We start from the raw sequence: 12,781 nt of genomic DNA, 5'->3' as shown, positions 1-12,781 counted from the left end.
TTGGCAGCCTCCTAGGAAAGAGCAGTGCCAGGGATGGTACCATGGCTTGGAGCATGCAAAAATCAGTACGCACCGTCACGTCACCGCTCTACTATCTCTCTGTTCCCTGAAAAACTTTTTTTAAGTGTCTCAAAGGATCAAGTGGCTCAAGAGGAAGGCCTTGTAAGAAAAGGTAAAGTCATGCTGAGTGAAATCCATCAGAAGGAGTGGAACAAACTCAGAATGAGCTCTCTCTCATATGTGAGATATCAAAAAAAAAAGTCTTAGGGGAATATCAAATACCAAAGGTGGCAACAGAAACGAAGAGCGAGAGAACTGGTCTTCAGTAGAAAGCTTGGCACTGGGCTGGAGGGGGCGGGGGGGATAAATTAGGGAAGGGAGCACTAGTGTAGGATAACATTGAGTTTGTCCTTTCAGCCTTGCCACAGGGAACTTGGTTTACCTTAAAGCAATGTCCTTTCTGTATGGACACAGAAAGACAGTTAATACTATGCTTTGTAACTTGGGAGTTGATTGACTCCAATAATATTTACTCCTGAGCATCTGCTTTTTCAACTCAGTTGGCCTTAGTTCCTAGCACCCCCAAAGCAGGGTCCTGACAAGGGACAGAATGGACCTAGGGCAAGCTGTGAGCTACCCTGGCATCAAAATGGGCCAGGCCAAAGCACCACAATACTCAACTATAAGTTGAGAGCATGGTCATAGACAAATGTTGTCGTGATCCAAAAGTAACGACGAGACTAGGACCCTGGTGGGGTTAGGAAGACTCACCTGGCCTAAGGACTGTGGTCTGGAATATACAGTGAGATGTCCTCAAGAAGAACCAAACTTTTAAGTTTGATATATCGCTTACTGTGCTCATACAGAATTACATTGCTAGAAATATTAGAAGTAGATTTACTACAACTATTTAAGTGGATTACTAGCTGAGGAAAGAAGAAAGCGACACACCCTGGATGGGATCCTCCCTTAAGTGGATCTCCTAGTAATCTGGAGTAATCTCCTTAGATGAGATTTTATCCTTGAGTTAATCTCCTGGAGGAGTGGCCTTACCTCTCTTTGTTGATTAGTTAATGTTCAACCCACGTATCACCACCCTATGTGATTGCTATATAAACTAAGACTGTTAGAGTGGAGGGGGTCGGAGTCAGAAGTAAGGGTCAGAGTCAGGATCAGGGTCAGAGTCACAAGTAAGAGTCAGAGTCAGAAGTGAGGGCGAGAAGGGCTCCAGAGAGAGAGAGAGAGAGAGAGAGAGAGAGAGAGAGAGAGAGAGAGATTGGAAGGGACCAGAGGAGAGAATATAGAGACAGAGTCAGAGATAGAGAGACAGACAGAAGAGACCACAGTGGCAAACAAAGAAGCAGAGCACAAAGGAGGAGCCATCCCAATCTGGTCCTACACAGCGGCTTGAGAGCACCGAACTCGAGCAGTGAGAGAGAGACAGAGAGAGAGAGAGAGAGAGAGAGAGAGAGAGAGAGAGAGAGACGCCCCAAGAGCCCGCGAACACACATCATCAAAACCCTTCTGTGCGCACGTTTCTATTTTTTACACACTAGGACAATGGGAGAGGGGAAAAGTGCCCCTGGGGCAGGAGGGAAACTGAGGACATTGGTGTAGGGTAGTGGACACTGGTGAAGGGACTAGCATTAAAACACTGTACTCCTTAAACTCAATCATAAATATCTGCGTAACTTTGTAATTCAGCAATTCAATAAAAAAAAAAAAAGGTAGGTCTTGTGTGTGAGGTCCCTGACATCATGTGGCCCCCAGCACTGCCTGGTATAGCCCCCACGACAATAAAACTAAAGGCTTGAGACAATGGCTCCAAAGGGTGGAGCACATTCATGGCAGGCTCAACAACCTGCATTAGATGCTAGTACACAGCTCCACTTGGAACAGCCTTGGTGCCCCAACCCCCTACAGCCCACTGAGAACTGCTGAGATGGCCTTAGTGACCTCCACCATCACCAGGAATGGTCCCTGGAGCCATTCCCCCAGCCCTAATCCTCCTCCCCCACCCCACAGGCTCCCTGCACCAACACTCTGAGTGTGTATCTTACAGAAGAAATCTCAAAAATAAGGAGATTTAAAAGTAACTCAAGGGCCAGAGCAGTAAAAGCAGTAATAGCAATAGTCACTTGCCATCTACATGGCCAATCAAGGCGGCCAACCCAAGTTCAATCCCCAGCATCCCATATGATCACTCAGGAGTGATCCCTGAGTGCAGAGCCAGGAACAATCCCTGAGCACTTGCCAAGTATGAGCCTCAACCCAAAAAATAAATTAAATTTAAAAAAAAATTAAAGGGACAAGTATAAACCAAGAGGGACTATTTTGCTAAGTACAATTCTGGAGGAAAGACCTTGGCACTTTGGTTGACCAGAAAATGAGCACAGTATTATGAAATGGCTGGAAAAAAAGGCTATGGTGATGCCTCTGCCTGCTCTTCATGTGCTGACCATACCTGGACTCTGCAGCCTATTCCTGAAGAAACTTAGGAACTGGAAAGAATCCAGGAAAGGGAGCTCATTAGTCATATGGGATGGGTAGGTGGCCCATTCTCTCACTTGAAAAGTTTGTTTGAAAGGAAGGAACAAAGCTGTCTGACAAGCATACAGTAACAAACAGGTTTTACTAGAAAGCCGTTTCTGTTGAATATAAGTATCCAAAACCAAAACAACAACACAACTAGTCTGTCTCCCATCACGTTCAGGCTGAGGCCAAGAGACTGTCAGGAGCTTTGCCAGCAAGCCTGCAGTGACGGGCAGGAAGGCTGGCCTCACACTGAAGGGACCATGTTGAAATACTGTATGCCTGAAACAGTCATAAATCTCAAATCCCTTCCAACTATGGGTACTTTGATCTTGGGGTTAGGGAGATAGAAGCTGCCTAAAGCAGAGTCACTCAAGAGGAGCAAATAACTCACGGCAGAATGGGCTGGTGAGCCCAAAAGTGTGCTTCCACGGGGACAGGGAAGCCAAGAACATGCGTGAGTGTCCGTCACACCAGCCTGGCTCCTTCTCTGGCTGCTTGGTTTCTTGGCACTATAGTATGCACATCAGTAAAATGGAAACAAGAAAGACACAGCAGAATGACCAACACACAGTGAGCACTTTTCAAAAGGCATATTTTATAATTGCCATTGGTATCAAGAAAAAGAAAGACTCGATACCTGGCATGTTGCAAGAGCGCAGATGCTTATTCCAATATCCCTCTTCTCCCCAGAGGTGGGCCAGTGCACGGAAAACACCAATGATGTTAATAATGACTTTCATTAGGATACTTACTATGTGCTAAACACCATTCTAAGAACCGGAACCAGAACCTCCTAACAACCATGTAAGATAACTATTGGTATCTGACTTTCCAGATGAGGAAATTGAGGTTCCTAGAGGCTACTTTGCCTGAAGCCACAGAGATGAAAACCACGGGCAGTATCTGAACATGGGCAGCAACTGAACATGGGTAGTGCTCTTACCCACAGTGCAGTGGCTCTCAATATTGCATATTTGAACCACTTGGGTAGATACAGAAATAGTAATTACCTCTGGGACCTATCCCCTCCCACCCCCATTCTAATTTAATTGAGCTGGGATAGGCAGCAGGGTTCTCTGGAGTTTCTCGAGGAAAAACAGGCTATAATGAGGGGCCGGAGTGACAGCACAGGTAGGGCGTTTGCCTTGCACACAGCCAACCTGGGTTCAATCCCAGCATCCATCTGGTCCCCAGAGTCCATCAGGGTAAGAGAGCCAGGAATAACCCCTGGGCACTGCCAATGTGGCCCCAAAACAATAAAAAACAAAACCCAACAAATTGAAATGAGCAGCTTCCCAAAGATGACATATCAGGCATATTTTTAGAATTATTGATAGGAGAGATAGTACAACAGGAAGGGTGCCTGGTTCCATCCCAGTGCTGAATATGGTTCCCTGAGCACCACAAGGAATGATCCCTGAGCAGAGAGCCAGAAGTCCTATGCACTGCCAATATGCACCCCCTCAATGACATAGAAGAAGTATCTTTAGATGCGTGAGACTAGGATTGCTTTCCTACCTTTTTTTTCCCCCATAAATTTTACATCAAAATTTAAGAGCATGGGATAGGGAAGATAACTTAAGTCCTGGAGCACACACTCCTGATGCCATGCCAGGCCCTGAGTTTGAGTCTGAGGGAGAGCACGCAGAGGCCAGCCATCTGTGATGAGCACCACTGAGAGTGGGCCCTATAGTTAATAAAGGAATGGACAAACAACAGATAAAAGTTTAACACCCCCCCCAAAGTAACTATATTCAGTATCATATTCCTGTTCTATAATAACAAGATTGAGACCTAGCGAAGTTTAATAACTGACTCCAGTCACACAGGAGTTGAGACTCGGTTGTAGGAGGGTTTAGCATCCTGAAGAACTCAGAGATGCTTCATAAAGGAAATGACATTTGAAAAAGATGAAGCTTGGAACAAAGAAGGACAAATCAGCAGAGGGCAAGGCACAGGCCCAATCACAAGCAAGATTTCTCAGGGAATGTCAGCGGAGTAGAAGAAGCGGATATGGTGAGCCAACGGAGGAGCTGGAGAGATGCCTCAGAGAACTGGGCCAGGCTATGCGGGAACAGGAGTGCCAGGCCGCACAGCTGCCCCTGGCTTCCACAGGACTCTTCCTGAAACAGAAACCCACTAAAACAGTGGCACGCCAGGAAAGGAAGGTCATATTTCCAACCTGAATTCCTGATGCAGGGAAAAGAGTAAAGCAACACCTACAGTGGAGCTCTGCATCCTGGCTGCTCCAGCCACCGAGATGGGCTCAGGTGGTCTGAGTCTGCTAACGTTATCACGATATCACGTACTAGAAGGCAACAGGGCAAAGCAGCAAAGTGCAGGACTTTAGCCAGATAAATGTGAATTCCAATCCTTGTTCCACTTTCATTAGATATGTAACCCCGTGCAATTCATGAAACATCTTTCAGCCTTTTTCATCCTTTGTAAAACAGGAATAAGTATGTTTCTTACAGGGAAGTGAGAAATGAACAGGAAACAATTAGGGACCTGGAAAGAGAATAGGTTTCCAACAACTAGTAGCTATACATTCAGTCAACATGTCTTTATCAACTAAGCAGTTCAAGAGAAGTCCACACAGCCACACACAGACCACAGACCTCCAAAATGCACTCAGTGGGCTGCAGATGAGACCCTTCACACACACCTAATACAACAGAGGGAACCCAAGGGGAATAACAAATATGCCTGTGGAGACACAGACACAAACACAGACACAGACACACACACACACACATACGCACACAGAGACAATAATCATTTTTCCTTTTATTTATAAATTGCTTTGGAAGGTGGAGGCAGAGTAATCTATTAATTCCAGGTGAGTTCTGGGACACAGAATACTTAATCTCGGGGGCTGGAGCATAGCACAGTGGGTAGGGTGTTTGCCTTGCACGAGGCTAACCCGGGTTCGATTCCCAGCATCCCATATGGTCCCCTGAGCACCACCAGGAGTAATTCCTGAGTTCAGAGCCAGGAGTAACCCCTGAGCATTGCCAGGTGTGACCCAAAAAGCAAAAACAAACAAACAAACAAAAAACAGAATACTTAATCTCAGAGAACACAAAAATAAAATCACAAATTTCTATCAACAGAAGTACTAAAGCTTTCGCTCATCCATTCTAACATTGCCGACTCCCCTGAAAGGTCTCGCTGTAATATACTCCACTAATAAGGCAAAGAAAAGTGAGCACTGTAATGAAAGCAAACATCAAGTAAGGGCCTAGGTTCGAAACCTCAGCGGGACCACCAACAAAAGAAGAAGACAACCGGTCTTGCCAATCCCCAGCCCCGCATTTCTGACATCTGCCATCTGACATCAACCACACACCTGCAGCGCAACTCCTCAAGACTGGAGAATCCACAGGTCCACTTAGATGGGATTAGATATGTATCTGCATGGGGGCTGGACATGCAAGGAAAGGTCAGTAGGACACACCATGGCAGAGAGAAACACAATACCTTTTTTCATCATGTCTCGGTCCAAGGCTACATTTCTTTGGGAAATATTAACTTCTGATCGAAAGTCAAAGCGCTTGGCTCGCTGTTCTTTCTTTTCAATGGCCTCCTAGAAGGTACAGAAAAAATTAAAGGAATGAAACATGGAAGAGGAGAGTTAAATCACAAACACAACATGATGCACTAGTGAAACCTTAAGATAAATAGGAAAAAAGGAGCAACGTTGTGCCTTTAATCATTTTTCCTTTTCAGTTTTGGGGGCCACAGTTGGAGATGCTCAGGGTGTACTGCTGGCTCTAAGGTATTTTTTTCTCAAGGATCACTCCTGGTGGGGCTTTGGGGAACCTATGGGGTCCTGGGGAGCATCCTACCCACCATACTACCTCTCTGGCCTACCCATTTTTGCGAGAACTGACTATTAAAACAAGGACTGGTAGGATGTACACTGATACCTCTATAATTTGTAATAATCTCCATGATGACTATCACTGTTGCCAGGGCATAGTAGGAACTTAATAAATATTTATTTGTTCATTCAATTAAGTAATGAATAATGCTTTGGTCCTCTGATCAAAAGCATTTCATTTATTATTAGCAATTTTGTGAACACATTACAACTAACTAAATAATCCCAAATCCCAATTTTCCAGAAGCAGAAACTGAGACACAAAAATAAAAATTTAAAAGATTTAGTGGCAATACTTTATTTGTAAGGGGGCAGGTGTTCTGATCTCAGTGCTATTTCTAGGAGCCCCACTAACACCCCCATTTCACATGATCTCTGTGTATGGTAATCACACCCATCACAGCTTCCACATTATGTCTGCCTGAGCAGTCCACTCCCTAAAGCTTTTTCCCGCTTTAAAAATAACACCGAGAGAAAGAAACTCTCCCCTCAATTCTAGGCTCATGTCCATGGAATTGCCAGTTTTCCTCTTTTGGTGACAAGAAGCATTGATGCTTCACTAAAAAACAAAATGGGCCACGGCCCTCCTACAGTTGGGAGGGCACTTGCCTTGCACATGGCAGACCTGGGTCCAATTCCTAGTACCCTCTATGGTCCCCTGACTCCTGCCAGGAGTGATCCATGAGCACTGAGCCAGGAGTTTGCCCTGAGCACCATTGGGTGTGCCCCCCCAAACAAAAAACAACAACAACAACAAAAAATAGTTGGCTTCATAAGTTTTTCTTTCTCAAGAGCTAAATTAAATCTAGGTCCACTATTGAGTTTCTCAGGGCACTGAGCAACCCTTTGCTAATAATTGTACAGACTTTACCACACTAATTGAAGGAGTCACTATAGAAACCTTATGGGGATTGGTAAACCGCAACACTATTATTCCCCAATAGTTATGCTAATTTTCTTTATTAAGGCCTTCCCAAGATTAGCACAAACAACAAATCTACCTCCCTTGAGTAATAACTGGAGTGATAGCACAGCGGGTAGGGCATTTGCCTTGCACACAGCTGACCCAGGTTCGATTCTCCATCCCTCTCAGAGAGCCTGGCAAGCTATTGAGAGTATCCCTCCTGCTCAGCAGAGCCTGGCAAGCTACCCGTGGTGTATTCGATATGCCAAAAACAGTAACAACAAGTCTCACAATGGAGACATTACTGGTGCCCACTCGAGCAAATTGATGAACAACAGGGCTACAGTGCTACAGTGCTACCAGTTTTGTGGGAGTGCCACACTTTCCCTCCATGTATTTGTTTCATATGAGCAAACTGCTGAGGACAAAGAAATATATTCCTTCTCCCCCCCATTACAATTAAGAAAGCATTTTCATTTTCTTCTATTTCTTGGTGATCAGGACTGAGGATATTTAGTTCAGTGGTAGAGTGTATGACTTGCTTGTATGAGACCCTGGGTTCAATCAGCATCACTAAATGTATAAATATATAACCACACAGATAGAGTGATCAGTTCTTTCTGGTGACCTTTAAGCAATCTGACCAGACTGAGAGCCAGATGAAACATAAGGTAAACATGACAGGTCTATTTTTATTTTTGCTATCCCAAATACACCCAATGGAAACCCTATCATTGTAATTCAAAATCCTATTCCAGGGAGGTAGTTCTGGGGTCAGGGGGAGTAACCCTGGAATGTGCAATGACTCGAGTCCAATCTCCTGCATGTGAGATACCCCACACAATGCTGAATGCAGTCCCACAGGCCCCCAAACCAGGTATGGAAGCTCTAGCTCACTTAGCTGAGCATCATCAGGAGAGAACCTCAGAGCACCCGGAACACTGCTTAGGAGACACGCAAAACAAACCAACAACAAAATTCTGAGGGCTGGAGCACAGTACAGCAGGTAGTGTGCTTGCCTTACATATGCTGACCCAGGTTCTATCCTAGGCACCCCATGTGGTTCCCTGAGCACTGCCAGAAATGATCCGTGAACTCTGAGTATGCCCTGAGGCTGCTGGATGGCCCCCAAAACAAAAACAAATCCCAAAACATAGCACAGAAAGAATAGATATAAACCTGATATCACCAATTAAAGCAAGTGTTTATACTACGAAAAGTAATAGGTTTGACTATGAGGAGTTACAATAAAGCAGGAAAATAGTAACAGTAACTTAGTTGCTGTCTAAGAATAGTTACACTGTTTTTAAAGTTTACAGTCACAAACTCAAGAAACCCATTTTTCTAAGCTCCCAGCCACAAAAGAATAAAGACACTTATTAAAGGCCTACTATGGGCCAGGCACTGTCCATACTTTGTTTCATTTACAGTGGAAACACCATACGTAACTTTTTAAGAATGGATATAACATTGGGACCAGAGAAATAGGACAGCGGTTTAGGCGCTTGTCTTATACCTCGACAATCCAGTACCATACATGGTCCCCTGAGCACTAAGCTATCAGAACAGCCTATCAGCCCCACCAGATGTGGCCTGCCCCCATATACCCTCCTCCCCCCAACCTTACCAAAAACAGGAATGTACATAGCATTAAATATGCGCTTCTGGGACTAAAGAGATAATAAGGAAGGAAAGGCACTTGCCTTGTGTGAAGCCTACTCAGATTCAACCCTTGCAACTTCATACGTTCCCCAAACACCACCAAGAGTCACCCCCTGAATACAGAGCTAGGAGTAAGACCCAAGCACCATTGGATGTGGCCCAAAAACAAAAAAGAAAAAAAAAGAATTTCCAGTGTAGAAATTTCCTTAGATATGGTTAAGCAGAGGCAACTAGGTATGGTAAATTGGGATGGGAAATGAGGGGATTCTAGAACACACAAATACTGCCCAGATATTTTCAGAAGCATAAGGGCATAACTGTATAGTACAAATTTAGTTACAAGATAGTATAGCAAATATGGCGCCCTTGCACAAGGCCAACCTAGATTCAATCACCAGTATCCCATATGTTCCCCCAAGCCCGCCAGGAATGATTCCTGAGCACAGAGTCAGGAGTACTCCCTGAGCACTGCCAAGTGTGGCCCCAAAACATTTGCCTTAACTCCAGTCTCCCTGGGCCACCCCAAAAAAGTTCTGTTGTTCTTGGTGTCTGGGGGAGGGAGGAGTGTTGGGGGCATACCTAGGGTGCTTGGGGACTAGTCCCAGTTTTGTGCTGGGAACTGCTCCCAATGGGGCTGTGGAGATTTTGACCCTGTGGTGCCAGAGATCAAACCCAAGACTCCCACAAGCAAAGCGCGGGCTCAATCCTCTGAACTATCTTTCCAGTCCTTAGAAATTTTAATCGCACAACAAGGAAAAAAGGAGGCATGGAATGGCAGTTCTATTAAGTCCAAGAGACCAAGATCATGTTTATCTGCCTATTAAAACAAATATCGCTGGAGCAATAGCACAGCGGGTAGGGCGTTTGCCTTGCATGCGGCCGACCTGGGTTCAATTCCTCCATCCCTCTCAGAGAGTCCGGCAAGTTACCGAGAGTATCTCACCCGCACAGCAGAGCCTAGCAAGCTCCCCGGGGCGTATTCAATATGCCAAAAACAGTAACAAGTCTCACAATGGAGACGTTACTGGTGCCCGCTCGAGCAAATAAATGAGGGACAGGATGACCATGACAGTGATATTAAAACAAATAAATAAATGTTACCTTGGAGGTGACATCGATTCCAGTGATGAAACTACCAGCTTTGTTTTCATATCTTCTGCTTGTGTCCTATCATGAAGGGGAAGAGTGAGAAATGCTATGATTAAAAAAACAGTTGATTCCTTTGACTTGCTTTTTACAGTAGTTCTCAAACTCCTGGCCTCATACATGCACTCAACCACTGAGTCACACCCCCAGATCCAAATGACTTCTTTAGCATAGCCGCTATTTTCAGCCATCTTTTCCCCTAGCAACCTCTTATAAGAAGGCCTGCCTCATGGACTCTGCTAGCAATCAACCACTATAACAAAAAGTCTTTTCTACCATCTACATCAGGAGCTCTCCAAAATCTTAAGCAATTTCATATGGGGGCTGAAGGAATAGCTCAACGGAGCTGGAGCGCAAGCTTTGCATGCAGAAGCCAAAGGTTCAATCCTCAACACCACCAGAGCCTCTGAGCACCACTGTTCGCAAGCACAGGAGGGAGAAGACACTGTTCCCCGCACTTACCGGGGGTGACTGACAAATAAGCCCCCTTACAGAAGGTATCCACATAAATGAAAATGTACAGGCTTTGGGGGAAATACTCAAGATGTAACCCTGGATACCATGCCAGGCCATAGGTGCAAATGTAAGTCTTCATACCAAGACATACAAAAGTTCAGATTCACCTAAACCTCCTTGGGAGAGTGGCATAGTGCAATGAAAAATGGATGAAATTTGGAAGCCGAGGGTTCAAGTCACACTTCTGACAGTCATTCATTACATGAAACTGTAGAATTCCTTAGGCCTAGGCTCCTCCGTAGTGTTTGCCAGCCTTCCTGGCCTTCTGCTGCCTCCTGTTTGTGCAACAGAATTGTTTCTAAGACAAAGTAACTGTGTTTCTGCTCCCCTTGCTGAGAAGATACTCTTCCAAAGATGCAGGTAGCTGGCTTTTTGTCATTATAGGATATAAACGACAAAATGGTATTTCGGAGTGGTTGTGTATAAAGGGCACCATCCCTGAAAGCTTCCCTGTCCCAGTCAGTCTGTTTTCCCCTCTGCACAACTCCCTGCCTTCTGCATTCACCCTCCCAGGAACATGCTTTACCTTCTTCATGGCATTTAACACTTTCAGACAAGCTTTGTTTACTTGTGTCTCCCAAATGGAACAGAAACTCTAGGAAGAGTTTGATCTTGATTTTCATCAAGTGCTTAGGGCTATGCCCCGCACATGCAATAAATACAAGCCGAACCAAATGAACACCTGGACAAAAACTACTTCACAACTGTAGTGGTATATAAATGGAGAGGGGGGGGAGGGAGAAGGAATGTCATTATGGTAAATTTACCAAAGTCCTATGCTATGGTCTGCTTTCTTCAGTGATCCAACTTTAACCTTTTCCCACAATTTTAGTTTAAAGGCCAGACATATTGATATATTATGCTTAGAGCTAGCAGTTTATATTAGAGTGCGAAATTAAGGCGCCATCCAGGCGGGAAGCCCAGAAGCCGGGAATCGGGCACCTGACCACCAAACCAATGCAAACCTTGACCTCGTCGCCAGTCCCACTTGGATGGGGACGGACCGGGAGGGGGGTCCACTGCTGCGGGTTTGCTTCATGTTTCATTTCAGTGTCAGCTGCTGGGACCTCAGTGGAGGCGCGATACAACCGGCAGCGAAGCTGCGCTGCGCGGGGACGCGGTGACCCTCAAGTCCCAAGCAACACGGAGCTGCTGCTGTTGACAAGTCCAGCCCTCCCGGGAGGGCCCGCGAGCGCACCAGGGGACCCGGCCGCCGGCGAGCGCCACCCGAGTTCCCGCCCGCGGCTTCCCCTTTATCTCCAGCAGCGCCGGCGCTCGCTGCGACCCAGTGCACAGCCCGCTTCCGAGGCGCAGCGCGGGGAGGCGGCCCCAACTCTCCCCGGCTCGCCCGCCGCCCCGCGCCCCGGGCCGCAGCGGCGCGGGGCACCCGCGACCCCCTGCGCGCCGCCGCCCCCCGCCCTACCGGGAGCAGCTCCTTCAGCGAGCGCCGCACCGGCACCATCTCCAGCTCGCCCTCCTCCACCTCCATGGGCTCCGGCTCGCCACGCTCCAGGCCGGAGTCGGCCTCTGCGGGCCGGAGCCCCAGGGCCGGCCCCGCGGGCGCCTCTGCCTTTACCGACACTCGCAGGCCCCGTACGGCCGCCATCGCCGCCCGCCGGCCGCACCACAGAGAGCCCGCCCCGCACTCCCGCCGGCTAGAGCGCCGCCGCCACGGGCCACGGAGCAGCCGCCGCTGCTACCCAGAGCGTCGCCTACCAGGGCTAGAAAACTGTCCTCCGCGCCGCGCTCCCTGGTGGCCGGAGGAACCCGAGGACAGCTAGAGCCGGCCCGAGAGGAGGCGGGGGCGAGGCTTGTTGGAGGAGAATGATGTTGTCTGGGATTCAGAACACAGGTAAGACTTAAGCAGTAAACCTGCAATAAAAGCTAATTTTTGAGTCATAGCATTGCTATGACTGCATAAACTTTGCATGAGGAAGCTCCGGATTTGATCCTAATCCCGTAGGATCTGCTGCACACTAAGCGCTGTTGGGAGCGACCCTGAGCACCAAGCTACTAGTAGCCTCTGAGCATTGCCTGATGTCACTCCACAAAACAAAAGAGTCTAACTTTACTGTGGCAAGAGGTTGTGATTCAGTGGTACAGTGAGTGCACGTTTTAAGATCCTGGAATTGATC

General features: G+C 46.9%; 1 protein-coding gene across 2 annotated transcripts in view; it reads right to left on the bottom strand.

The window, feature by feature from the left end:
* NCBP3 (nuclear cap binding subunit 3) overlaps positions 1-12,451 on the bottom strand; it is a 47,426-nt gene extending 34,975 nt beyond the window's left edge. The window contains exons 1-3 of one of the 2 annotated variants that reach the window (XR_008629086.1): positions 12,070-12,451; positions 10,086-10,151; positions 6,016-6,121 (exon numbers count right to left, since the gene is read on the bottom strand). Coding sequence is in view for 1 of the 2 variants with exons in the window: in XM_055129818.1 (XP_054985793.1) it covers positions 6,016-6,121; positions 10,086-10,151; positions 12,070-12,252 (355 nt within the window). In the remaining variant the exon portion in view is untranslated. The remainder of the gene's footprint in view (positions 1-6,015; positions 6,122-10,085; positions 10,152-12,069) is intronic. The other variant, XM_055129818.1, reaches the window with a different exon arrangement.
* Positions 12,452-12,781: the final 330 nt, after the last annotated feature.

This window comes from Sorex araneus, chromosome 3, assembly GCF_027595985.1.
Source record: "Sorex araneus isolate mSorAra2 chromosome 3, mSorAra2.pri, whole genome shotgun sequence".
In the NCBI taxonomy this organism is placed as follows: Eukaryota; Metazoa; Chordata; class Mammalia; order Eulipotyphla; family Soricidae; genus Sorex; species Sorex araneus.
Note: the sequence above shows the minus strand (reverse complement) of the source record. Positions and strands in the feature narration are given on the sequence as shown.